This window comes from Thalia democratica, chromosome 8, assembly GCF_965202585.1.
Source record: "Thalia democratica chromosome 8, ktThaDemo2.hap1.1, whole genome shotgun sequence".
Taxonomy (NCBI): domain Eukaryota; kingdom Metazoa; phylum Chordata; class Thaliacea; order Salpida; family Salpidae; genus Thalia; species Thalia democratica.
Genome location: NC_139172.1, coordinates 20,938,882 through 20,964,341, shown reverse-complemented (window position 1 = coordinate 20,964,341; position 25,460 = coordinate 20,938,882). Strand labels below are relative to the sequence as shown.

General features: G+C 25.4%; 1 protein-coding gene across 1 annotated transcript; it reads right to left on the bottom strand.

Moving 5' to 3' along the window:
• Positions 1 to 3,405: 3,405 nt before the first annotated feature.
• On the bottom strand, positions 3,406 to 11,933 carry LOC145842595 (6-phosphogluconate dehydrogenase, decarboxylating-like). The gene is made up of 13 exons (XM_082950065.1): positions 11,899 to 11,933; positions 11,237 to 11,270; positions 10,977 to 11,018; positions 10,522 to 10,701; positions 9,820 to 10,004; positions 9,459 to 9,525; positions 8,430 to 8,564; positions 7,271 to 7,460; positions 6,034 to 6,161; positions 5,498 to 5,631; positions 5,082 to 5,181; positions 4,090 to 4,212; positions 3,406 to 3,878 (listed from the first exon to the last, which is right to left on the bottom strand). Exons 1-13 carry the CDS (start codon positions 11,904 to 11,906, stop codon positions 3,759 to 3,761), a joined length of 1,446 nt encoding a protein of 481 aa, XP_082806191.1. The 5' UTR covers positions 11,907 to 11,933; the 3' UTR covers positions 3,406 to 3,758.
• Between the last annotated feature and the right edge of the window lie 13,527 nt (positions 11,934 to 25,460).

Sequence of the window (25,460 nt, the reverse complement as noted above, 5' to 3'; positions counted from 1 at the left end):
AACTGTGTTAACAATAACAACAACAATGCTTTAAAAATATTTCTAATGCTTACTCCCTGGTTTTATTTTGAACATTATTACATTATTAATTTATTATTAGAACTGTGTGCTTAATAATATGTATATACTACTCCATAACTTCTAACTCTGTAAAAGTTTTTATCTCTTAAAATCCATTAGATATCAATACCCCACAGTATGCTATGGTTTAATTGTATTGTTTGTAGACTATAATTTGATAGTTTTAAAATTAAAGGTTGTCTTAAATTAATATAATTCTTAATTTTTTTAATTTTTTTTTTTTAATTTTTTTTTTATATAAGCTTAACTCAAACCAATTTTTAAATATTTGTCATTTTTAATATTATTATTTTACTACAGATTTACAATTTGAAAATCCGCTCTGCGGTGAAACTGAGTAATTGTTTATTCTCAAAAATAATAAATTATTAATTATTTATTAATTTTTTTATTTTACACATTTGCAGTTTTATATCACTTTTTAAAGATACAAAATTATAGTTTTTATAATTTCTTTTGGCTATCTTGTAAACTTACAGCTAAAAACAGCAAACTGCAGCCCGCAGACCTAAAACAAAATAAAAAACAAGAGAAAGTTTAAGATTTTTTATGGTAAAAGTTCTGTCAGCTAAAAATACTTGGCACTTTTGGTTGTCTAAAACTTTACTTTTTTTCATTTTAAGTTTTTATAAGTAAAAATATTTTCGATTTGTTTGATATATGTTTAGGTAACGGTTTAGAAGAAAAACCTTTATTAAACTGGGGCTAGGGATAGAGGTTAATATGTTATATGCTGTATAAATGTTTTACCTCATTTGCATAAAGATATAATTTTAAAAAATCTAACACCTTACTACTGCAATAACTTACTACTAAAACTGTATAAGTTTTAAAACAAGCTCTTTTTTTTTTGCTTATTACTATTATTTTGAAACTTTTTTCAACACTACTGCCCGCGACTTTTTTTAATTATTCAATTGGGCTTGCGATGAAATTTTGTTAGTAAATTTGTCCCCTTTACAAAAGGCTGCCCACCCCATGTTATTGCTGTATAACTTTTAAGAATTTTTAGTTGTTGCAAAAAGATGTTTCTAGCTCAACAAAGGCATATATATTAACTAAGATTACTTAGATAAAAGTAAGTAAGCATTTGAAAAAAGTTTTACATTAGAAGTATAAAATCAACTTAATAAACAAAAATATAATAACGATCATCAGTGTAAAGCTTGTAAAAATATTAGGTCTCAAAAGGAAAAAAAATTGATGTTGCACGAACAATTGCCATTTAAGTATATTTTTTTTACTATAGTTTAATAAATAGATGAAATTTGGTCAACTGTAAAATGACCATGAAAGTTTTTCACATAAATCAACACACTTAACTTTTTTAGTGCGCGTATACGAGATAAGTTAAAAAATTTCTTTTGGATTTTTTATCAAACGCTTATGTAAGTTCTATAATAATTATAAAAAAAAAAAAACGAAATATGCTAAATATTATTTGTAATAGTATTAAATAATTAATGAATTCTACCGCAAGATCAACAACAACAGCATCCGAGACAACCTACGACTGGTTTCGTCCTAATTAGGTCTCATCAGGCAGGCATAGTCGCGTGAAACCGCTGTTGAGATCTAACCAAGCAGGCTAAAGTACTGAAGCAACCGTTTGAGGGTTAAGTTGAAAAATTGACACAGCTAAACCATTCACAGCCCAACGTCTCATATATTGTCAGTTTATTGTGAGATTATAGTCTGTGCTCGTTTGATCAGTTTTAACCAGTAGTTATTACGGCCATCATCAATAGAGTTGAGGTGTATCGCGCCAAAATAACAATTAATAAACTTTACCGCAAGATCAACAACAACATCATCCGAGACAACCTGCAACCGGTTTCGTCCTAAATAGGACTCATCAGGCAGGCATAGTCGTGTGAAACCGCTGTTGAGATCTAACCAAGCGGTTTCCAAACAATATTATTTAATAATGTAGATTTTTAATTTAGTTCTTGATTGTTTTCCTACAGATTCCTATTTTTGATATAAAATTTGTGTGATTTTTTAATTATTGACGTTTTGGTCTATAAAAAAAGAACTTAAATTAGTTGGATGCAAACATTTTTTTGAAATAAGATCTGGTAAATCACTTGTTTTAATGCAAGCTGAAAACTACAATTATTTTACTATTTCGAGTTTTTTTTTAATTTAACAAGATTACATTTTAGTTTGACTTTGTGCAAGTGGCACAAAGAAAACATTGCTTCTATAAAAATAAGGTTGAAAAAATATCAGTTATTTTATAAATATGAGTTCTATAAAAGTAATAAATTTTTTTTTCAAATAGGTTGTTGCTGAACAAAATACTAAGTGATCGCTGTAAAGTCGTTAAAACAAAAGCTGTCGACCAAGACTAGTTTTATAACAAGTCTACTTATGTGAATATTTATTAAACATTAACATTTGCTTCATCAAAAAAAAGCCTTAGAACAATAGACAACTGGTATCTTATCTGCATCTATTGTAGTCCGTTTTCTTCAAGTAAAATATTCTACGAAGTAAAAACTTAAAAATTAACCATTTTTATGCAGCGTTACCAGTAGTACTTAACTCTTCTTATTTTTATTACACATATTTCTATTTGAAAAAACCTTTAAACAAAAGAAATTCATTTCTACTTATTTTTCTATATATTAAGTAATATTTATATACTTCTTCAGTTTTTAATGTTTTTTTGAAGAAGTTATTAAATTTTGTTTATTCTTTAATTTGAATAAAACTCTTTTTAGTGTACTTTTTTTCGCAAAAAAAGCTCTTTAGAAGTAATAAATTTTTATTTCTAGAAATTTATACGTTTTATCAACCAACATTAATATTATTTTACTAAGTAATTTCATTATAAATAAATATTTTTCTGTTTATCAAAGTATCTTTTATAAAGACAAATGTGGAATTTTAATATGATAAATAAAATTAAAACTTGGTATTTTGGCTAAGAAAGAATTTCAAGTATAATATCTGTTAACGAAACTAATTGAATTTAGTAGGAAAAAAAAATTATAGTGCTAAAACTTTAATTTTAAAGTGCATTTACACTGTAAAAATATTTAAGGTAACAATAATCGGTAGAAATAAAGACACTGTACTTTAAATCAAATCAATGGTTCTAAAACTAAGAGGATTTTTGAAAGAATTATTTCAATTTTTTTTGATTGATAAACTTACTCATTTTTATATGATAATACCATAATGAAAGTTGAAATTTTATTGTTTTTAACTTAAGTTTTTGGCTAATATTTTAATGGAAAACTGTTTGCTGAATTATTTTTCGATACAAATGTAAATAGCTAACTTGTTTAAAAATAATTTTCAACTAAACAAAACAAACAGGTTGGTAAAACTTTATTAAACTGATGTGACGCTTAAAATAGCCAGTGGCTTAATACTCAAATTAGTTGTGTAAGCGTGTTATATTAAAACATAAAACACGTGGAATAACATAAATGTGATTAAGTGATAACTCATAGTAATAGAGCATTTTTAAGTTGTTTAAATGGAAAAATAAAAATAGCTGATTAAAATATTCAAATTCATAATGTTGTATTAAACTATTATTTTGAAAGATATTTAAAAAGTTGCATAGCTAAAAAGGTTAACTCGTAAATTATCAGTCATACACATATTAAAGCGTACCAAGTATAATGTGGTGTAATTTCAGTTTGTGATATATTTAATGTAACTTAAACGTCGTAAGTGGACGAGGACACGTTTCCACCTGTTCCGGTCCAGTTGGTGTGGCGGAACTGACCGACATCAGACAACAGCTCGTAAGTGTGAGCACCAAAGTAATCACGTTGCGCCTGAATAAATAATTTAACATAGAGTTTTGTTTGTTTGAAAACGGTGTTTTAAGTTCCTGGAATAATTATGTTCATGTCATAAAATCATTTAATTATAAACCAAACAGATAAAAGGCACACAAGTTATAGACCATATAAAACTTACAAAAATCTTTTTCACTATTAATTAAGTTTTATTTAATTTAAACATATGGTTATAACTTTTAAGTACCTGTATGAGGTTGGCGGGCACAACAGCTGATCTGTATCCGTCGAAGAAAGCCATCGCGGTGCTCATGCAAGGAGTTGGAACTCCGTGGGTGATCGCTGCCACCAACACTCTCCTGATTCCTCCCTGTATTGGTATGTTTTCAAATTAAACGTATAAAAGAAGTTATGTTTAAAGATTTTCAAAATATTTTATGATGAAATTTGTCATAACCACCATTATTTTTCTTTATTGAGTTAAAACCTTCAATTCAAGTTTTAAATGTTATTAGTAAAACAATGTTTTACTCGTTTGAAATAAATCAAACGAGATCATCAGTTGAATAAAATATATAATTTTTTTTTTAAATAAACATGCATGAAGACATTACGCTAAATTTAAAATAAAACTGGCATTTGTGTGTAAAAAAAATAGAGTTTAAAGCTATCAATTTAGGAAAATCACAATATTACCAGGTTAGTTCATGTTAAGGTTTGAAAAAAAATAAGCTACTAAATAATATTATAAATTTTAAAACTTAAACAAATAAACATGCTTACAATTAGCAGGCTTGTAAAGTTTGTGTACAACAAAAAAATAAACATTTTTTTACACATAAATGCCAGTTTTATTTCAAGTTTAGCCTAATGTCTTCTTGCATGTTTATGTGAAAATTTTTTACAGATTTTATTCAACTGATGATTTCGTTTGATTTACTTCAAACAAGTAAAACATTGTTTTATTAATAAAATTTTAAAGTTTGAGTTGATCATTCTCCTTATAATTAAATCGAGAACGTTTATTGTGATCTATAAAGTAAAAAGTACACAAATTAAAACCTTAATAACTTTGTTTACAACAAATATTATATTTCAAAACTTTATCTCTATATAAAACAAATTATTTAATCATAAAAACTTGCTTGAAAAAATTAAAATACAACAAGAAGTTATTATTTTACAAACTGCAACTAAATAACTTCAAATTAATAATCCATCATACAACTTATAACTAACCTGTGACTGGGTAAGCGCGTCATGGAAAAAATCGTCCAAAATTAAATTGGACAAATTGGGATTTTTGTCATAAGCTGCTTTGATCTTTCCGAGGAATTGGCTAAAAAATTTTTGTACAAACATGTTAACACTAAAGTGGTAAATTATAAAAGAATACAGTTTTTCTTTATGTCAACTAAAAGTAATCTGTAATATTGTGGTAAAACCATTAATTGAACTCGAGTAACTTGAAGTTCACGCTTTTAAAAACATTATAAAATTAAAACTTAAAATTTTATACGCTATACGGCTTAATTTTAATTAACAAAAACCATTTTGTTCGATGAATGTTTGTAACCTTTTATACACATTCTTTCACACAACCAAAATCTCATTCACTTCATTTTAACTATCTAATATACAATCAAAACAGCAACCTTCTGATGATGCAGCCTCCCCTCCACATGAGCGCGATGGCTCCGTAGTTGAGCTCCCATTCCAGCTGCTTGGCGGCCTCCCTCATCAGCATGAAGCCTTGCGCGTAAGATATTATCTTGGCCGCGTACAGCGCCTGTGCGTATTTGTTGAAAAATTATCCATGTTTGTTAGAGTGAGGATATTGTCCTTTTACATACTATGTTTTTTTTAATGTCATGTGAGGTGTAAATAATAAAGAGTCTTAAAAATTTCGTATAACATTAACACAGTGGACGCCAACCAGCACAGAATAATACTTTATGTAATTATTTCATTAATTTTTGCCAATTAAAAACAATTAAGTTAGAAGAATTCGTGTCTTTTAGTATTTTAAAATTGTAATATAAATTTAATAAAAATTAATAATTATAATTGAGATATTCTACTTTATTTTTTTTGCTGTTAGCTGTGGAAAATCAGCGTAGGTCAAAAATGGTCAAAAAGAATTTAATTCATTGAATATAAAATATTAGTACAAAATAAATTAAAACAGTACATTTTCCAAGTCGGCCAGCATAGCTTGCTTGTCGCCGGTGAACGTAGCGTTGGGTCCTTGAATTTTTCCAGAAGCTTGAACTCTCTCGGACTTGAGCGCGGAAAGGCATCTTGCGAACACGGCCTCACCTTTAAAACAATAACCAGCTTGAAATTACTGATCAACTATAAAAACTAAGTTTTTACAACATAACACATAAGCACCTTAGTAAACTATGTGTAAGGAAGTTGAAAGTTACACATTTTCTTACTGCTTTACATTACTTCCTGGTTGTAAGATATAAACTTTGCATGACTCAAATTTTTAATCAGAATTAATTAAGTTTGAATAAATAGTGTTTAGTCGGTAAAGATTATTGTAAATTACTTTACCACGATGTTATAGCATTCTAATAATAATTTATGAAAATAAAACATATTTCAAATCAAGTTTTCAATAAAATAAAGTACTAATTTATATAACTGTTTATTAACGAATAAAAAGGAACAAATATTTTAAGTCGATAATTAACTCAATATGTGTTACTAAGTAATATTTGTTTTTTAAGGTAAGTATTTCTTAACATCTTAAGTCTACAAAATAAATAAGAGCTATTTGCTAATTTGACAAGATTTATTACACTTCGAACTGAAAATTTACTACTTCAATTAAAACTTTAATTTAAGTACAAATAGCAACGGTTGTATAAACTCATTATAAAAAAGTAAACTATTTTGTAAACAACACTTGACCTTTAAAAAAAAAATTGCAAAATAAAATAACTTCTAATAAAAAAGGCTAAGACAACTAGTAAAAAATGATTTTTCTCTTTTATAAAGTTTGCTTAATTTTATGCTTGAAAGATTAAAAACTTTAATTTAAATAATACAACTAATCTCTTAAAAGGTTTTATTTGAAAATAAGTCCCGATTATATAGATTTTTAGTGAAAAATGTATGCATAAATTATTAAAATTTTAATGAACTGTGAAAAAACCATTTTGTATAACAATTTTTGTATAGTAAGTTCACAAGCACACATACTAATTTTACAAATCTTGAAAAATAACAAAACAACTAAAAATTATTTTAAAACTACTTATCTAACAAAAAACAAAAAGTTTTGTCGCAGTTAACTAACTAAAGTAAAAATACACTTAGCCAAGTAAGCTTTAAGACATCTATAATAATTGCTGTCAAGAAAAACAGTTTATAAAAGTTAAAGCTTTAAATTTTTGTTAAAGTTTATAAAAACAAACCGATCAAAGTGACGGGCATTCCGAATTGAAGCGCTGAAATTGCGGTCCACTTTCCAGTACCCTTTTGTCCCGCGGTGTCGCGAATTTTGTCGAGCAAGTACTCGCCTTTCTCATCCTTGTACTTAATTATGTTGGCCGTGATTTCAATGAGGAACGAATCGAGCTTGCCCTTGTTCCAATCCTCAAAAGTCTGTTGAATAAATTTTTGTCATTTATATATGAGTGGTCTTTAGTTGTTGTTATTATTTTAATTGTTATGTTTATATCTGTTTAAAAAATTTTAATTGATGTTTTATTTTTTTTCAAATGTTATATAGATTTATATAGATACTTAAATATATATATTTTTTTTAATTGTTGTATAAATCTTTTTATAAATTTCTAAAGCCATCAAAAAATTTAACTTATTTTTTTTTTATTGAGCTTGGTTTAAAGAAACTGATTTTTACATGGTTTTATCAATTTGTTAGTGCTTTTTAACATATTAAATTTATTTTTTTTAGAAAATTAAGTGGTTTACGATAGCGGAACACAATTCAAGTGAGAGCTCTAAATTTAGCGAAAGTGCAGCTTTAAAAGCTATTTAAACCTTAATTCAATTGTTTGGTTAGTAAAAACAACTTTTAATAGTGAGTCAGCATTTGTAGTGAGAATGAGTTTTAAGCAATTGAGAAAGCAATTAAATTCTATATAACAAATTTCAACTTAAAACTATAAAAAAAATATTTTTTGACTAAATTGTGCAAATTTTTTTTAACATAAATTATAGTTTATGCTTAATTATTTACGAAAAAAAAAACAGTATTAACGTTTATAAATAAATAATAAACATAACTATAAACATATAAATTAACAGACATTTCAAACTACTAAAAATTCACAAACAAAAATGTTAAAAACTTTTTTTTTGGTTTAATATTATTTTAATTTTTATTATTTTGGTTTAATATTAAAAATAAAATCTTTTATTAGACACAATTAATTTAAATTTAAAATATAATAAAACCAAGTATTACTTTTAGTCTAAAAATTTTAATTAAATAAAAAAGACAATACAAATTAAATAAACAAAAAAATTAGCTAACATAAACGTTTTCAAACTTTGTGCACAAAAACCAACACAAACATTTGTACAAAAAAAAAACAAGCAAACAAAAACCTGAGCGATTTCATCGTTTTGCATGCCGAGCACAGACTTCATGAATTGGTAAGCCTCACATATGAGCTGCATGTCACCGTACTCAATTCCGTTGTGCACCATCTTCACGTAGTGACCTGAACCACCATTTCCTACCTGAGCATAAGTCATAATATCATACAACTTTGTTTTAATTTCTAAGATTTGTTTAAAGCGCAACTACATTGAAAGCTATCAAAGTAAACGTCAGCGAAAATCTGACAGAGCAAAAGTCTGGACTTGGTGTGCCTAAGACAAGCTCAGGTAAATATAAAAGTTAGTTTTATTATACCACTTGGACCATAAAACCACAAGCTATTGGTAAACAGAGGCCCGATTTCGTTTTTCATGAAATCCGTCGGTTAATAAAACCGAAACCTGGGTCCTGGTTTACCAAAAGTTTTGTGGTCTAGTTGTAAGAGCGGTATGATCTAACTTTCCGTTGTTCCTTTTAGTTTTTTAAGTATTGTATTAAATTTTACTACACCAAAAACAGAAGTTAACTTTTGAAAGTATAAGAAAAACATTGTATTTTCATTAAACAAAAATTTAGTTAATTTAAATAAAAAAATATTAAATATATAACATACAGAGTTGCCACTTATTTTAATGAAATTTCTTCCAGGTTTTCTGAATTTCTTTTAGGTTTTTGAAAGCACACGTTTTTGGGTCTACTTTTATTTTAAAATTAAGTTTAATATTAAAAATTGTATGAGTAGTAAAACAACATTGAAAAGATACTTTATAGTATATATATAGTATATATAAAAATAGTTTATATGATAGATTTTTGTGTCAAACCAAAATTTTATTACTTAACATGTAAAAATTGTTTAAAATTCCAGGTTTTTTTTTTCAAAATTTCTCTAATTCCAGAATTCAGGTTTTGTGGCAACCCCAAATATAATCAATAATAGTATAAGTAGTTTTAAATGGCTATCCATATAATTATCTAATGTACTTTCATAATGATTTTTTCTTTATAATAATTCGTTAGAACAAATAAATTACCCAGTCACAGCAAGGATCTGTTCCAGATTTAGCTGAAATCTTCTGGAAAATGTCCTTAATGTGGGGCCTAAAAATAAAGTAATGTTGTAAAATCATTATTTAAGCACCATATACAAAACTAAAATAAATATCACTCTGATTGACTACAAAGTAACAAAGTGAAAATTTAAAAATAATGTTTATATAAAAAAGTCTATATTGTTAAGCAAGAAATAATTAATGTAATTCAAATAAAAAACTTTTTTTAGTTAAATATCTGTTAAAAAAATTGAACATTTTGAAAATAACTCAACAAATGTCTAGATAGTATAAGAAATTCTTGTGTTGGCTACAGAGACTTTAAAATCAACAAAACAATCACCATGCTTCAGACGAGCCTCCGGGCATGAGGGAAGGCCCGTATCTGGCACCCTCTTCTCCCCCGCTAACACCACTACCCACAAACCACATTCCCTTGTTTTCCAGCATCTTGCACCTTCTAATGCTGTCCTGGTACTCGGAATTTCCTCCGTCAATGATGATGTCGCCAGTTTCAAGAAGGGGAATCTTTAAAATTTTAACTTAATTATATATTACAATTTTAATTCGAGAAAAGTCAAGCAAAAATGAAAACTATGCTAATCAAAAAAACAACAATCTTAAATAATCAACTCCTTTTGTATAGTTTTATACTGATGGAAAAATATATAACTTTTGAATATAACGTTGAAAATAAAAAAACTACAAATAAGCTTTATTATACATTAATTATTACCTCTTAAAAGTATATGAGCACAACAAATTTGAAAAATCTAATACTTTTTTGAAGTTAACTCATTATACATTTAACAATGTTTAAGATATAAACATGTACTTAAATTTAATGTTAAAAATGTATAGGTTTTTGCAATTTAGTGTAATAAAATTAAACAAGGCTTTCTAAAAAATTATGAGTCCTATACTTTTTATTTTATTTAGCATATTACTTATAAGCATATTTATTCACAATAAGCTAAAACTAAAACTAAAAAAGCTAAGTTTTAAATTAAAGTTTTAAAATATACAATTAAGTTCAAAATCTTACTAATTTTTCGATGTAAGCATCTACAGCAGGTCCAGCTTTGACAAGCATCATGACTCGTCTTGGCTTTTTCAACTTTGACACCATTTCTTCTAATGATGTTGCACCAATTATGTTGGTCCCCTTTGCTTCATTTGCCATAAATTTGTGAACTTTTGACAATGTTCTATTGAAAGCACAAACCTAAAAGTAATTAGTTATAAATTAGATACATTTGTGATTCCCATAAAAAACTAATTCAAATACGTTTATACGAACAGCACCAATTTATGATTTAAAAAACGCTGTTCAGTAATCTCAAAAAAATAGAATTAAGATAAAAAAAAATTTAAAACAATATCTCTTTTGGTAATTTTTTTTTAAATTACAACTTAACTTCTACAAAATTTAGGTAGAACATAAGTTATATAAAATAGTGTTGAAAAACAGGTTAAGAACAGTAAAGCTTGAGTACTAACCACAAATCCATTGTCGTTCATGTTTAGAATAAGGTTTTGACCCTAAAAAGTAAAAAATATAGATAAGTTTACACTTATAGAAAGATAAATTAAAATTTCTACCTTATTAACAATATTTGTTAAACTTTTAATATAACTAAAACAAATATATAACGTTAACAACGTAATTGTAATCTTACGCTGATAATTTGTAATCAACGCTAAACTAGACTACTTTAGTGTATGTAAAAATAATTATACAAGTATAAAACACAATTTACCATCACTGCCAGTCCAATCAAAGCAATATCTGCTCTGTAAAAATATTAACTTTATAAAACAAGATACAAAAGTTATAAACTAATATCTTCAGGTAGCTTAAAAACACCTAAAAAGATTCAATGATATCTTTAGGTTGGTATTTAGATAAGGTATTTAATTACTTACAAGACTAATGTATTAATAATAGCTTTAAAGTTATTTTTTTATTGGATAGTTAATCTAAATAACTAAACAGTTAATATACAAAATTTCACTTTTAATAATTTATTATTATTTTTGTTAATTGTGTTTATAAATGCTGCAATTAACTTTCAAAATTATTTTTATAATTCCAATCAAAAACTTAGTTCATATTGTTAGAGTAAAAATGTAAATTAACATAAGTATAAATTAAACCTGTATTTTATTGCTAAAATTAAATTTTAGTAAAGTTTATTTACAAAATTTCACTTTTAACTAAATTGTTTTATTTTTGATGATTGTTTTTTTTTAATGAAATACTAATAACTATTTTTATAATTCCAATCAAAAACTAGATTCATATTATTTAGTAAAAATATAACTTTTCTAAAACATAAATTAAAGCTTTAACTTATTGCTAATTTTAAATACTAAGTCATATCGCAAACTATTTAAGGTAAGTAGTCCATTAAAAACTTACGTTGCCATTGTTAGTTTTAATATTCTATATAAAAAATATCTGTTGAAAAATGTTGAATTTAGTATACTTATTTTTTTTTCGATTTCATTTAAAACACATTAATTGGAAATAGTATAGTAAGAGTTTTATCAGTTTTATTTATACAATAGTTATATAAAATTTGAATTAAAAATTTTAGTTACTTTAAAAAAATTACTTCCACAATAGCACCTATAACCATTTAAAAGTATAGAAACATTTTTAGCAGAACCTTTTTTATTATAATCTTGCCTTGTGTTTTTAGTATTTTATCCTAGTTATCAACAGAATTGCTACTCTTTTAGTCAAAAATTATCCCGAGTGACCGTAAAGTGTTCTGAATCATCTAGAGTTTTTTTATTTGAAAAAATCTTAGAAAAGTTAAGAAAATCTAGTAAACAAAAATCTAGTTTTCAAATAAAATTGGTTATAAATATTTAAATATTTTAACTGAAACAACCAAATCTTATTAGAGATATAAAAAAAATTGAGATTGTCAAAAATCTTAAAACTATCCTGAGTACTTTATAAAAGAGAAAATTGGCCTGAGACATCCGAAGATTAAAAAAATAATTAACTAGCATAAGTTTCCCTGAAATTTTCAAAAACTTCAAACAGTCCTGGTATACTACAGGGACCCAACTAAAATTTTAGAAAAACTTTTTTTCTCTTAGATGATGTATTAGAGAACAAACGTATTAAGTTGCTGATTCATACTCTTCTTTAAGTTTATGTTGTATTCTATTTATATGTTGATATTACTACACTTATACCATCAAATTATAAAGTTTACTTTTAACTTTTATAGATTAGAGTTTAATGTTTCACATTCTTTACGTTTATTTTCTACAGTTTGTAGCTTATATAAAAACTATGTGCTACGCACAGTATTAAAATACATGCAGGAGTAGTATTCTGGTAGATCATTAAAATAATTGAGATATAAGAAGCCTTATAAATAAAGTTTTAAGATTATTTAAATAAAAAAACTAAAAACTTTTTTTTTTGAATTAAAATATAGTAGGTAAGTACACAAAAAAAAATTAAAATGTATTAAAATTATAATACTTTAAAAGATTAAGTTGAAAGTGGTTCAGAACAAGAAAGTGGCAAGGCTAAGTAATTTTTGAACAGTTAATAAAATTTTGTATACTTTAAATTCCACCTTTTTTTAGATCAGCCATCTAAAGCTAATTCGAGTTTAAATAAAAGGTTGCAACTCTTTGAGTCAAAAAACTATCATAAGTGACCAAAAACTGTACTGAGTGACAAAAAACTGTCCTGAGTCATCCTGAATTTTTTTCTAATTCTTAAAAAACCATTATATATTTTTAAAGTTATTAAAAAACAAGTTCATTAACAAAATTGGTTACAAAACAACAAATACTGCAACTAAATAAACTTAATCTCATCCAAATTATATTTCAAAAAATTTCCTGAGATTTAAAAAAAATCTTATAAGTATCATGAGTTTTTTTATAAAAAACAAAACTACCCTGAGTCAGTCTGAGTTTTAAAAAATTATATTATCCAGAGTTATCTTGAGTTGTCCTGAGATTTCTGAAAAATTCAAAATATCCTGAGTTATTCTGAGTCCATGGCAACCCTGTATAATGCATAATTATCACTGACTAATTAATCAAGTGGTCTAAATATTAAATACTTAGTGCATTTTAAAAACAATAATAAATTAGAACAAAATAAACTGTAAATATATTTATTTTAATATATAAATAAATAGACAACATTTCAACTATACTTTGGAATTTAAAGCCAGAAGTCAATGTACAAAATTCAACGGAAATTTTACATAAAATATTAAAGTATGATTAATTAGTAACTTTTTAAAGAACATAAACATTTTAGTTTTATAAATATAGTACATTTGGTTTTGTTAAGGCCATAGGGGGGGTAAACCATGTTTTTTACAAGTTGATCTTATTTTCTAAGCTTCAAGAAGCTTTTTATTGTTTTAAAAAATTTGAATCATTTTTTGAGATATGACCAGTCAAAGTCAGGCCTCATAATAGGTTCCCTATGGAAAGGGAAAACTAAAACAGCAAAAAAAGACTATTTCATTTAAAATCTATCTCCTACATTTTTCAAGCAATCTTCTTCAAACTTCCACAGTCTAATCTTTATACAATAACAAAAAAACGTTACTTTGGAATTAAAAAAAAAACTGTAAAAATGTTTTTTTTGAAAAATAAAAACACTTTTTTTTTTTTTTTTGATAATTTTTTTATTTATTTAAATTACTGAGATTCTAAAGTAACGTTTTTTCCTTTTATTATAAGGAATATTTCCTGAAAATTTGAAGAAGATTGCTTGAAAAATAAAGAAAGAGATAGATTTTTAGTGAATTTTAAAATTTCCGAGAAAATTGACCCCAAAAAATTTGCGATCCATACGTTTATATAGGAAAATTTTTACAAAAAATTAAATATCTCTGAAGTTAAATGATATTTTTGAATTCTATAAAAACTGGCTTGTAGTTTGTACTCAAGGCTTTCATATAAAAGCCAAAGTTAATTTTTGTAAAAAAAAATGTTGGACCCCCCCTATGGCCTTAAATTCTATGCAGACGGATAGACAACTAGTTTTTTAAGTGTCATTATCTTTATCAGTTTTTTAAAACTTTTACAACTTACTAATAGTTTTTTTTCTACATTTTCTGGTTTAAAGACAAAACATTTTTATAAACAGTTGAAAAATGTTGAAATATTATTATAAAAGTATGAAAAAAAACTAAAACTAAACGTATTTATTTTCACCTTCTTAGTTTTATGTACCTAAAATAGTTATAGTTCTCAACTTGCATCCAAGGATGCAACTTAAGCTAAGCCTTCTCCACAAAAGTTTATTTAGAATTTTAGACATTTATTAAAAACAAAGAATTTATTAATATTAATTATTGGTGGTGTATAACTTGATAACCAAATAGTTCCTTTGTACATCAGGTTCTTAGACCAAACTTTTTGAGCGCTTTTTTTTGTCATTCAATAACAACAATATTGATTGAGTGAAACATTGATTTTATAATAAATTCATTAATTTACAAATTAAACTTTATTATATTTCATTATTTTAAAGTTGTAAAAAATTGTATTTCAGCTTAAAAAATAATTAGAAATGACCAACTTTAAAATTTTTATCTATAAATTGCTTATTTCAAGAAGTAATTGGGCAATACCTGATTTTTTGAGTTGATCAAAATTTTAATAACATTTAAATAACTTTTGACCAAATTAAATATCATATGTCTATCATAACCATTGTTTTTAATTTTTAGTTTACTAATTTTCTATATCAAAAATATCTTTTAAAGCAAGTATCAGTGTAAGGACTTTTTTATCTATTACATCTAAAATTTAGTTTAAAAATTTTTCTACAAACTGAAAAACATTTATTTTTTACTGCTGGGTTGGTAACTTTATTTAAAGGCAAAAAAGTGCTAAAATTTTTTGGTCTTAGAACCTGGTGCACAAAAAACCTTTTGGTTATCAAGTCGCACGCCACTAGGACACCATTTATTGTCTTTTCCAGGACTGTTGCCACTTTTTGAGCCAAAAAAGCAGGTCAATGAACAAAATCTAGGCTGAGATACATGAAGATAGCCTAATTTCCCTGCGTTACGGGGTATGTAAAACTTTTTTTGGTACCCCTTAAAATGATTCCAAAATGTGCTTAAAAAATACATAAAATTTTGGTGGGGTTTGCTTACCTTTAAAGCTTGAGGCCAAGATCCTTTTAGAAAAGAAGCCCAATGTAAACTACATTGAAGACAAAAAATGCAACCTTTGAGTTTTTAACTTAAAATTATTTTACATGTGGCAACAAAAGCATCCTATGTAGAAATTGAGACAGTTTTAAAAAAGTTTTATAGGAATTTTTCGATTTTCTTAAATCATTTATTTTTTTGTAAATTACAGTATTTTTTAATCAAGAAGTACCCCAATAAAAACTTCTTCAAACAGTATTATTTTTACAAAGGGTGTTTTTGTGGTAATTATCACATGTAAAACAATTTTAAGCTAAAAACTTAAAAAGTTTCATTTTTTATCTCCCATTCAGTTTACATTTAGCTTGTTTTCCAAAAGGATATGGGCCGTAAGCTTTAGAAGTAAGTCAACCAAACCAATTTTTTTGTGACCCTTATACACAATTTGGAACCTTTATAGCAGGTACAAGAAAATATAGTACAGAAAAACTTAAAATAATATATCTCTACTCCGGTTTATAATAAAATTGAAATAAAAAGTAGTGATCTACCAGGTCCACAAAGTTTGGATCTGGCTTAAACTAAATCTAAATATATTTAAAATTAAGATCTCACTGAACAGGATTTTTTTTAATTTAGGATCTGGTTGGTAACGTATTCAGATCCATTTTTTAAACTAGGATCTGGCCAGACTTGCAAAATCCTGAGGGCTTTGGAATTCGGACCAGGGGATGGATTTGGTAGACTACTAGTAAAAATTTACTATCAAAAAAACATTGTCTCCTTATTTTCAAATAAGTTGAGAAATATTTTTGTTCAATTTAGAACCTCAAATATAAATCTAAAGCAAAAAAACAGAAAAGAATACTATCAATCAAGATTAGATTCCTAAAAATCTATGCTTAAAACAAAACAATTTAACTACAAAAACATCTAAAAACTAACCAGAATTTTGAAAACAAAAATGAAACATTTTGAGTCAGTCTTAATTTTAAAAAAAAAAGCCTAAGTTGGCTAAGTTTTTCAAAAAGCTCAAAATACTAAGTATTTGATTACTCTAAGTGTGTGGCAATTATTTTAATTCTAAACTATTATCTAATGTTTGCTAGTATGACATGATGGCCTTTAGTCTTTATGACTATATATAGTCTTTATGACAAAAAAAATAAAAAGCTGTAAATTAGACACCAGCCCTTCACACATATACAAAAAAAAGTCTCTGTAATCCAACTAAAAGTTGAGTTTGATAAAGAGTTTATCATATATTTCATTTTTTTTATCAAGGGAACTATGTAGTTTATGATTACTATTTAATGAAACAACCAAGGACTAAAAAACCACAAATTATTATTTTTTTAATTTTTAACTCATTATTAATGTTAAAAACAAAGTAGATAGTTAAAATAATTAAAGTAATTTTAAAAAATTTTTAAAAATTAAAAAATAATGATTAGCTTACTCTCCAATACTTGAGAACTTTATGTAAATTTAATTATTTAGTAAAAACTGAGCACATTACCAAAAAATTAATAATATGATAAATGTTCACTTGTTTGCATTACTTGCAATTTGTCAGAAACAAATTAAAACTCCTCTTTGCAAGATAAAAAATATATATGTATAATATAATGTCTAAAATTGTTGTAAGGACTTTTTTTTTAACTCTTACTTAGTTAACCCAAAATAAATTATATGCACAACAGTTTAAAATTATAGTAATCTTTTATACTTAAGACTACTAGTTACTTTTTTTTAACTTAAAATAATTTTATTATCCAAACACAAAACTTTTTTAAACATTTGCAAGTTATTAAACAAAATACAAATTAATAGCTAGCAGAGATAATAGTTACCCTCCCTTTTATATATTTTTTGTGGTATGTAAAATAAAATGAGCTGTTTAAAACGTAGGCTCTAATTATCATACTAAGCTTGAACTGCTTTGTATGAAATATGCGGAAGAACTAGTTAAGTGCCAAGATATACCTTGCTAGTTTTTTAATAAGCTTTAGTAAACAGTTGATTTTTTCTAAATCTAATTTATTTCAAATCAATTTGTTATAATTAGTGCCTAACTTTTTATCAAAATGGTTTAAAAAAAGTTACAGTCTTAGTTGTTACTACAAGGTTATTGATAGCGACTCGCGAGTATTAATTCGCTAGATTTATTATAAGCATTAAAAATTTTATAAATTTAAAAAGAAGACTATGAAATAAGTATTAATTTCACTTCTTTTAAAAACTTAAAAGTTTTCATATAACAGTACATACAAGACGAGTTTCTGAATTTTAGCATTTAGTTAAAACTATGCTAATGCTTATCTTTTTCATAACTAACAAGTTTTAAATTTAAAGTTAGGTAAGTGTTTTTTACCTTATAATAAAAGAATATCAAATTCTTAGTTTGTACAAAACATTAAAAAAGTGAAGATATTTAAAATTAAAAAACTTAAAATTTGAAATAATCCTAAGTGCTATTATTACTACAAAAAGTATGTTTAATTTGTTATTAGCTTTTTTATTAAGTATATAAACATTATTATTTTTTTACTATCAAATTACTGTAAGTATTTAAACTATTTTTAGGAAACGGGTCAAAATAAACGGACTTATTTGTACAAAGACACTTTTACATGAAACGACATTTTTAAGCGAAAGGGGAGGCTGAAGTTTTGCAGATAGTCAAAATCAGATATTCGCATTTTTGAACAGTTTTTCGCTATAAACAAGTTTTCGTAAAAAAATAATGGAGCTTACAATTCTTAATTAATTTAGACAAAAAACATCTTAAACGATTCGTCTTGCTTTGTAGGTATAAAAACATTGGTTTAGATTAAATATAAACACCAAAAAATTAATTCTTTTGAGCTCAAAGTTCAACGATTTTTTTTCTTTTTTATTCTATATAAAACAACTAAGTTTCGTAAAAAATTAAAGGAGCTTACAAATATTATTAAATTTAGACAGAAAATATCTTAAATGATTCGTCATGCTTTTTAGATATGACATTTTTGGTTTAGATTAAATAAAAACTTTTTTTTGACCTTAAAGTTCAACTAATTTTATGTTCTAACTAATAGTTTAAGGTTTAAAAAATAAAATTTTTGATGTTTTTATTCAGCCTTAACCAAAATTGTCATATCTACAAAGCTAGACGAACCGTTTAAGATGTTTTTGTCTAAGTTTAATAATTATTGTAAGCTCCATTATTTTTTTCTAAAATTAGTTGTTTTCTAAGAATAAAAAAAATAGTTAAACTTTGAGGTCAAAAACTTTTATTTTTTGATGTTTTTATTTAATCTAAACCAATAATGTCATATCTACAAAACAAGCCAAATCGTTTAAAATGTTTTTTGTCTAAATTGCATAAGAATTGTAAGCTTCATTACTTTTTTACGAATTTTTTTTAAAGCGAATAAGTCTTCAAAAATGCGAACATCTGATTTTGATTATCTGCGAAACTGCAGCCTCCCCACAAAGGGTCACTTTTGCATAGGGTAAAGAATAAAATAAAAAAAACAAAAAAACACAAAAAGATATACTTAAAACAAAAAGAATAAAAAATAAGTTACCAAACGAGGGTAAGAGTTGGGTTGTGGTACAGTGATAATAAAGAAAAAATAACTAATAAAAAAATAAAAAATAATTAAACTTAAAAAAAAGTTACCGACCGTGAGTAAGGGTTATGAGTAACAGTAATAGTAAAAATGAAAATAACAAATATTAAAATTATTAATTTAATAAAAAAGTTTATTAACAAAGAAAAAAACAAAAAAGTTACCGACCGAGTGTAAGGATTATGTTTACTAGTGATAGTAAAAATAGAATAAGAAAAAAAATAATAAATAAAAAAAAAGTCAAGCCGTCCAAAAATGTCTTCGTGGAAAAGTGTCCTTTCATGCATATTTAACAACTAACATTTTTTTAGAATATATTTACATAAAATATTTTCAATCGAATGTTATTTTAAAAGTATTTTAAAGACTGTATTCTTGTTGTGAAAAGTACATTTTATAAACAAACTAGTTATAAAGCTTATTAATAAAAAAACTTTTCTATATATGTGTAAGTAAAAAACACCTTTTAACTATAACAAATTTAATTTCTGTTTTGATTTACCTAATCCAATGACTACGTAAATTTAGTAGCTGTAAAAGAACACTTTAAATATATTTTAAAACATTTTTGCTGTCGACAGCGTATTAACCGCTTATACAGCTGTAAAAGGTAAGTGTTTGATTTTTTGTACCAAATTTATATATATATAAATTTGACGCTTAAAGCACAAAAATATTGACTACAAAATATCTTAAAAAATGAAAGAAGAGCATAGTCTACAGTAGATGGTTAATAATATTGGCATCAGCTGCAGATTGAAGGCGCTTCTGATAGGCAGATGTTTTTTTTAAGTTTTAAGTTGTATAGGTTTTTTTAATACATTTAGATAATGTGGGTTAGGGAGAAAGGTATAAATTACAAAAAATGGGTATGGTGGATTAGGGTATAGAATATAGATGTTCTTAATATACTGTTGTGTGTTGTTATGTATGCTGTAAATTAAAAGGGCAGCCTAAGCATAAAAAACGAGTTTTTTTTCCTCTTGTAGACAAACCTGAATATCAATGTTAAAGTCTAACAAACAGAATCAAAAATATTAAAACTTATTTATAAAGAAAAATAGTTAAAGATAATACAATAACTTACAAAAAAACTTCCAGTGTTCCTTTCATGCATTATTCGCTTGTACCGTGAAATAGCATTAAGTTGTTTCGACTTTTTTCAGCTGATTTTTCGGGACACGTTCAAAATCCACCCGCGATCAAAATCCACCCGTGTTCAAAATTCACCCGATCAAAATCTACCTAGTCAAGTTCGAGAACCGCTTACCGATCGAGGGTAAGGGTTAGGGGTAACAGTGATAATGAAAAATAAATAAAAAAATATTAAAAAGTATATGAAATAAATTAGTAATTTAGGAAATGTAAAAAAAAATTGGTTGGATTTTGAACGCGAGTGGATTTTGATAGTATACCGATTTTTCAGAGGTCAGTTTGTTTTAAAGCACTCAGTAAAATTTTACGTTTTAACCGGGACACTCAACTTTACTGTACCACCAAGATTTCTAGTAGAATCGAAAAACCCCTTCATTGTTTTGAATTCTTCTGAATCAGAATAAATTCTTTTGCTATTTTACTTGTAATTTTTATTAAAAATAAAATGATGTTCATTTTAATTTTTTTCTTGAATATTTTATGTGTAGAAGTAAGTAGATCAATATTTATTTATTAAACATTTTATACGACTTATAAACTAAGCTTAGTGTGGTTCTAGATTATCCTAGCACTTTTTTTTATTTAACTTGTATTCTTTGCGTATAAATTGTTGTTGTATAAATTCAAATTTTTACTAACCTTATATATAATTTTTTTATGTATAGAAAACTACAAAAAACTATAAAGTAAGTTGCAAAACTAAAGTTTTATCTATTTTCAAACTAAGTCAACTTGGGTTTTAAGATAATTTTTCTCAACCTTTTTTTTATTTTTATACTTTTGTAACATGAGTAAAATTATATTACCTGAAATATTTGTTTTTTAGTTATTACTTGACTTTATTATTATTTTTTGTTTAAGTTTTATTAATTAATCTAACTAGTGTTTCCAATTAGTACAAATAAAGTGCAGAACAGTATAAACTATAATTTAAAAAAAAAGATAGATTTATAGACACAACCGGTCTAATCATTGCTATAACCAGTTAATTATTTTTAAAATACTTTATCAAATATTAATTACATATTTAATATAACTCTATGTATTTTTTTTGTAATCTAAAGTTTTGTGTACACTAGTGTACACCTTGACGACCACTGCTCTGTTGTATATTATCTAAAATGTACATGTTTATTGACACATATATCGGTGTAAAACTAAACCAATATTTATATAAATTTAATATATTTAAATACAAAAAAGCTGATTATTTTTTAAGATTAGTCATTTGTTGTATATTTAATAACAGTTCATTATTCATTTACTAGAAGTCACTACAACAACAGACTTTTTTATGTAGAGTGACAAAGTTAAAGTTGAACATAACATCACGATGATTTGTTTTACAGAGGCCGTATATTTTTTTTATTGATGTTTCTATAATCAAGTTTTGTACTTGATATAGCAACAGCTCTGATATCAATTGCAGTTGTTAGATTTACCTCTGTAAACAAAGTTATCGTATTCGTGAAGTCTTAAACCGAATCGTTTCAAGTTACATGTAAACTTTAAATTGTATTTTTGCCTCGATCATTAACTATGATGCAATTCAAACATTTGTATTGTGATGACAAAGTTCTTTTTTTTAAGTCTTATATTGTGCAACAACTTATAACCAAACTTATTTAAGTTAATGGATATAACTTTTTTTATATGCAAAAAAAATAGTTTGTTTTGAATAAAATTTTTTTTTTTTACAGACAAGCTGGATGTTTAAATTAAATTCTTAGTTTATTTACACATAAAAAACTGATTAAGTTTTTAAAACTACATTATTTTCAGAACTTAAAATAGAGGTAGTAGTTTGTTCTTGTCATTAAGCATTTTACCACTCACAAAAAAAAACGTTTTAGCTTTTGTATTTTAAGTCCTGACTTCTTTATGAAACTTCGAAACTTAAGGAAAATAACTAACTATCTAATTTGTAATAAACATTATTCTTTGATCAGTTATGCTGATTTAAAGAAAAAACATAGGAAAATATTTTAATTTTAATAATACGCATCCTGACCTTGTTGTTTACGTGTTTGTGTGATTACAAACTGTAGCTGTAAAAAGTTATCATACCTAAACAAAAAATGTGTAGATTATCGTAAAGAAATATTTGTAGTTTTTGACTGTTTTAAAAAGTCTGAATAAGTCAAAGAGAGCACATAAAAGGTTAAATTAAATAGTGAACAAAGTTATCCACAAGATGGCTCAAAAGTGTAATAGTTCAGAAACTCATAGAATTTATTTAAAAATACGTCTGTCAATTGAAAAACTGTAACTATTTTTTATTCACAATAAATCTAAAATTTTCTTTAAAATGAAATCAAGAACATTTTTATAATATACTGTTAAATATTTGTGAAGATCTACCTAGGCACAAACATTATTATTCGGTTTTACAGTATTTCCAAGTTTAAGTATGTTTGTGTAAATTAAGTAAAAAAGAATTAAAAAAGGTATGAAATAATTTAAAACAAATTTTAGATTTTCGGTATACATATGATAACTTTTTTTAAATAGAAAGCTAAAAGAGTTTCAATAAACATTTATGTAGTTTAGATCACGACAAAAGGCTAAAAAATATCATTCACGAATTTAAATAGCATTATATTGTAACATAAAGTTTGTTGATCATAAAATAGCTACTCTGAAAACATTTTTGTCTAAAGCTTAAGTTTGTATACAGTAGTTTTACTGTATTTTTATAGTAGTAAAAGTGTAATAAGACATTTAGTGTATATAATGCTTTAGTTTAACTTATAGTTTTTATAGTTTAATCATAGAACACTAACAAACTAATTAAGATTTTTTTCACACAATAAAAATATCTTACTCTAACTTATCAAAAAAATTATACATTTATTTTGTTATTTTTGAAAGTTCAAACAAGTTTTACATAGTTCTACAGCAATAAAAGAATTGGTAGTTTGCGAATTTTAGACGTTCCATTTTCGGCTTTTAGTAAATTTAAATTTTAAAGCATAAAATTTAATCACATATATAATTTGTTCAAGTTTATGTATTAATTTCTAAAAATCAATTTTAAAGTTTAACAAAAGTATTTAAGGTTGTTCACTAAAAAACATTCAATACTTACATTTAAAAAATAATATTTTGAACAATCAGGATATATATGAACTTGATTACAAGTTAAGCCAATTTTAATAAACCATTTCGGGTCTTTGTTAAAATAAGAAAACGATTAAAAGCTGAGATTGTAATATTTAGTTTTTTTTAAATAAAATAGCTGTTATTTACATTTTTTGTATTCTTATCCTACGGTACATCCATTTTGTCTTTTTAGTACTTTGTATTCGTGCGTACTAGTATTGATTTTAAGTACTTGCAGAGAAACTACTTGGTATAATCATATGTACGATTAAAATTATATATGTATAACTCAAATTTTGAAAATTAAAACAGAAAGGGTACTGCAGTCACCTCTCGCGAATCTACTCACTTATTTAATTACACGCTCTCGTTTAGTTACGCATTTTAGAAGTCTCTAAAATTGCAAAATGAAATTGTTTAAACCTTTGATTTATTCATATTAATTTCAAATTTCAGGTGTCTCTGTACTTTACACGTTTTTTGGCAACAATAAATGTTAGAACATTTCAAGAAAATTTAAAGTAAACATTTTGAAACATATAGGAGGAGGTAGATTTGTAATAAAATTGATGTTTTTCAATTTTTAGTTTACACCAATTCTAAGAAATTTAGTGATCTCTATAGCCGTGCTTTTTAAACTTTCGGTGTCTTAGTCCGCCTTTATACATTTTATCAAACAAGGTACAATATTCAATTCTGACAGTATTTATGGCATAAAGTTTTATTTAAACTCTATAAATGGTGGGTAAGGAACAAAGTATAAAAAATTAGTTTTTATACACATAAACACTTTAAAAGAAAATTTTACATACATCTACAATTTGGATAAAAACTATTTTTGTAAACGAAAAAAGTGTGAAATCCTCCAAACTGTAATTAATCAAAAGGATTATAAAAAAAAAACAGTTATTACAGTAGGTATATTTTCTGCCTCTTGTTTAGTTACGCACTTTTGCTGTGAACACAATGTGCGTAGATTCGCTAGAGGTGACTGTACTTAGTCATTAAAAAAATAGGTTAGATGTTTAATTCTTCATAAATAACTTTTTTAGAAAAATGTGAAGTTATGTAGGGTCACTACAATTAAAAAACGTCGTTTAAATGTGGTATTGTTTTCATGTAGTAGTGTAATAGTTGATGGCTGGGTTAAAGTGCAAAATTTTAAAGTTTGTAAGTTTATTAATTGTAAATAACCAACTTATTTGTATAAAGTATAACAAAACTAAATTATCTTCATTTCTAATTATTTAATAAATAACTAAATTAAAATTAACGAAATTATTATATTTTAAAGCTATTTTATTAAAAATTGTTATCGGTATAATCAATACTTACTTCATTTCTTTTAATTGCATTATTTTTCTAACAAAATTTGTTTAATATTTAATTTTCTATCCTACTCTTACAATTAAAAAAAAACTAAATTAAGCTGTTTTTTTTTTAATTAGTTAGTACTTTGGAATTCAAATTATGTAAATTATACGTTTTAGTAATTTTTTGTTTAGAAAGCTCATTTAATGCTTTACAAATCAAGTGATTCATTGACTAATAATAATAAACAAAAAAGTCAATAGCAAACAAGTTTTATGTAACAAATCAATTAGCATTTAAGACACATTGAACAATGAACCTTAATTCTGCCCCCGGCTCCTGCTAACTACCTTTTGTTGGGACTTTATAGCGTTTACAAGCGAGATATTTAAGTTTGAGAAAAAAGTATTAATGAAAAAATGAGATTCACTTAAAATACATAAGCTAACAACATGAACTTGAAGCACCTCTTTTTTTGGCAAGTTTATTGAAACTAATTTAAAAGTAGAATTTGAAGTGCGCTGTTCGATATTTCAGAGCATAATTACAATTGATAAAAACTAAAAATAAAAACAGTATAAAAATATATTTTTTTGGAAAAGTATAGATTATTTAAAGTTTAAAAAAAAAGCGTTTGT

Bases quoted from the DNA above. Each gene is read 5' to 3' on its own strand.
- LOC145842595 (XM_082950065.1), bottom strand. The intron at 10,005-10,521 runs GTAAGATTTTGA...AAAATTTTAAAG, and splicing joins ATGCTTACATCGAAAAATTA to ATTCCCCTTCTTGAAACTGG. The intron at 3,879-4,089 runs GTACTTAAAAGT...TTATTTATTCAG, and splicing joins TGCCCGCCAACCTCATACAG to GCGCAACGTGATTACTTTGG.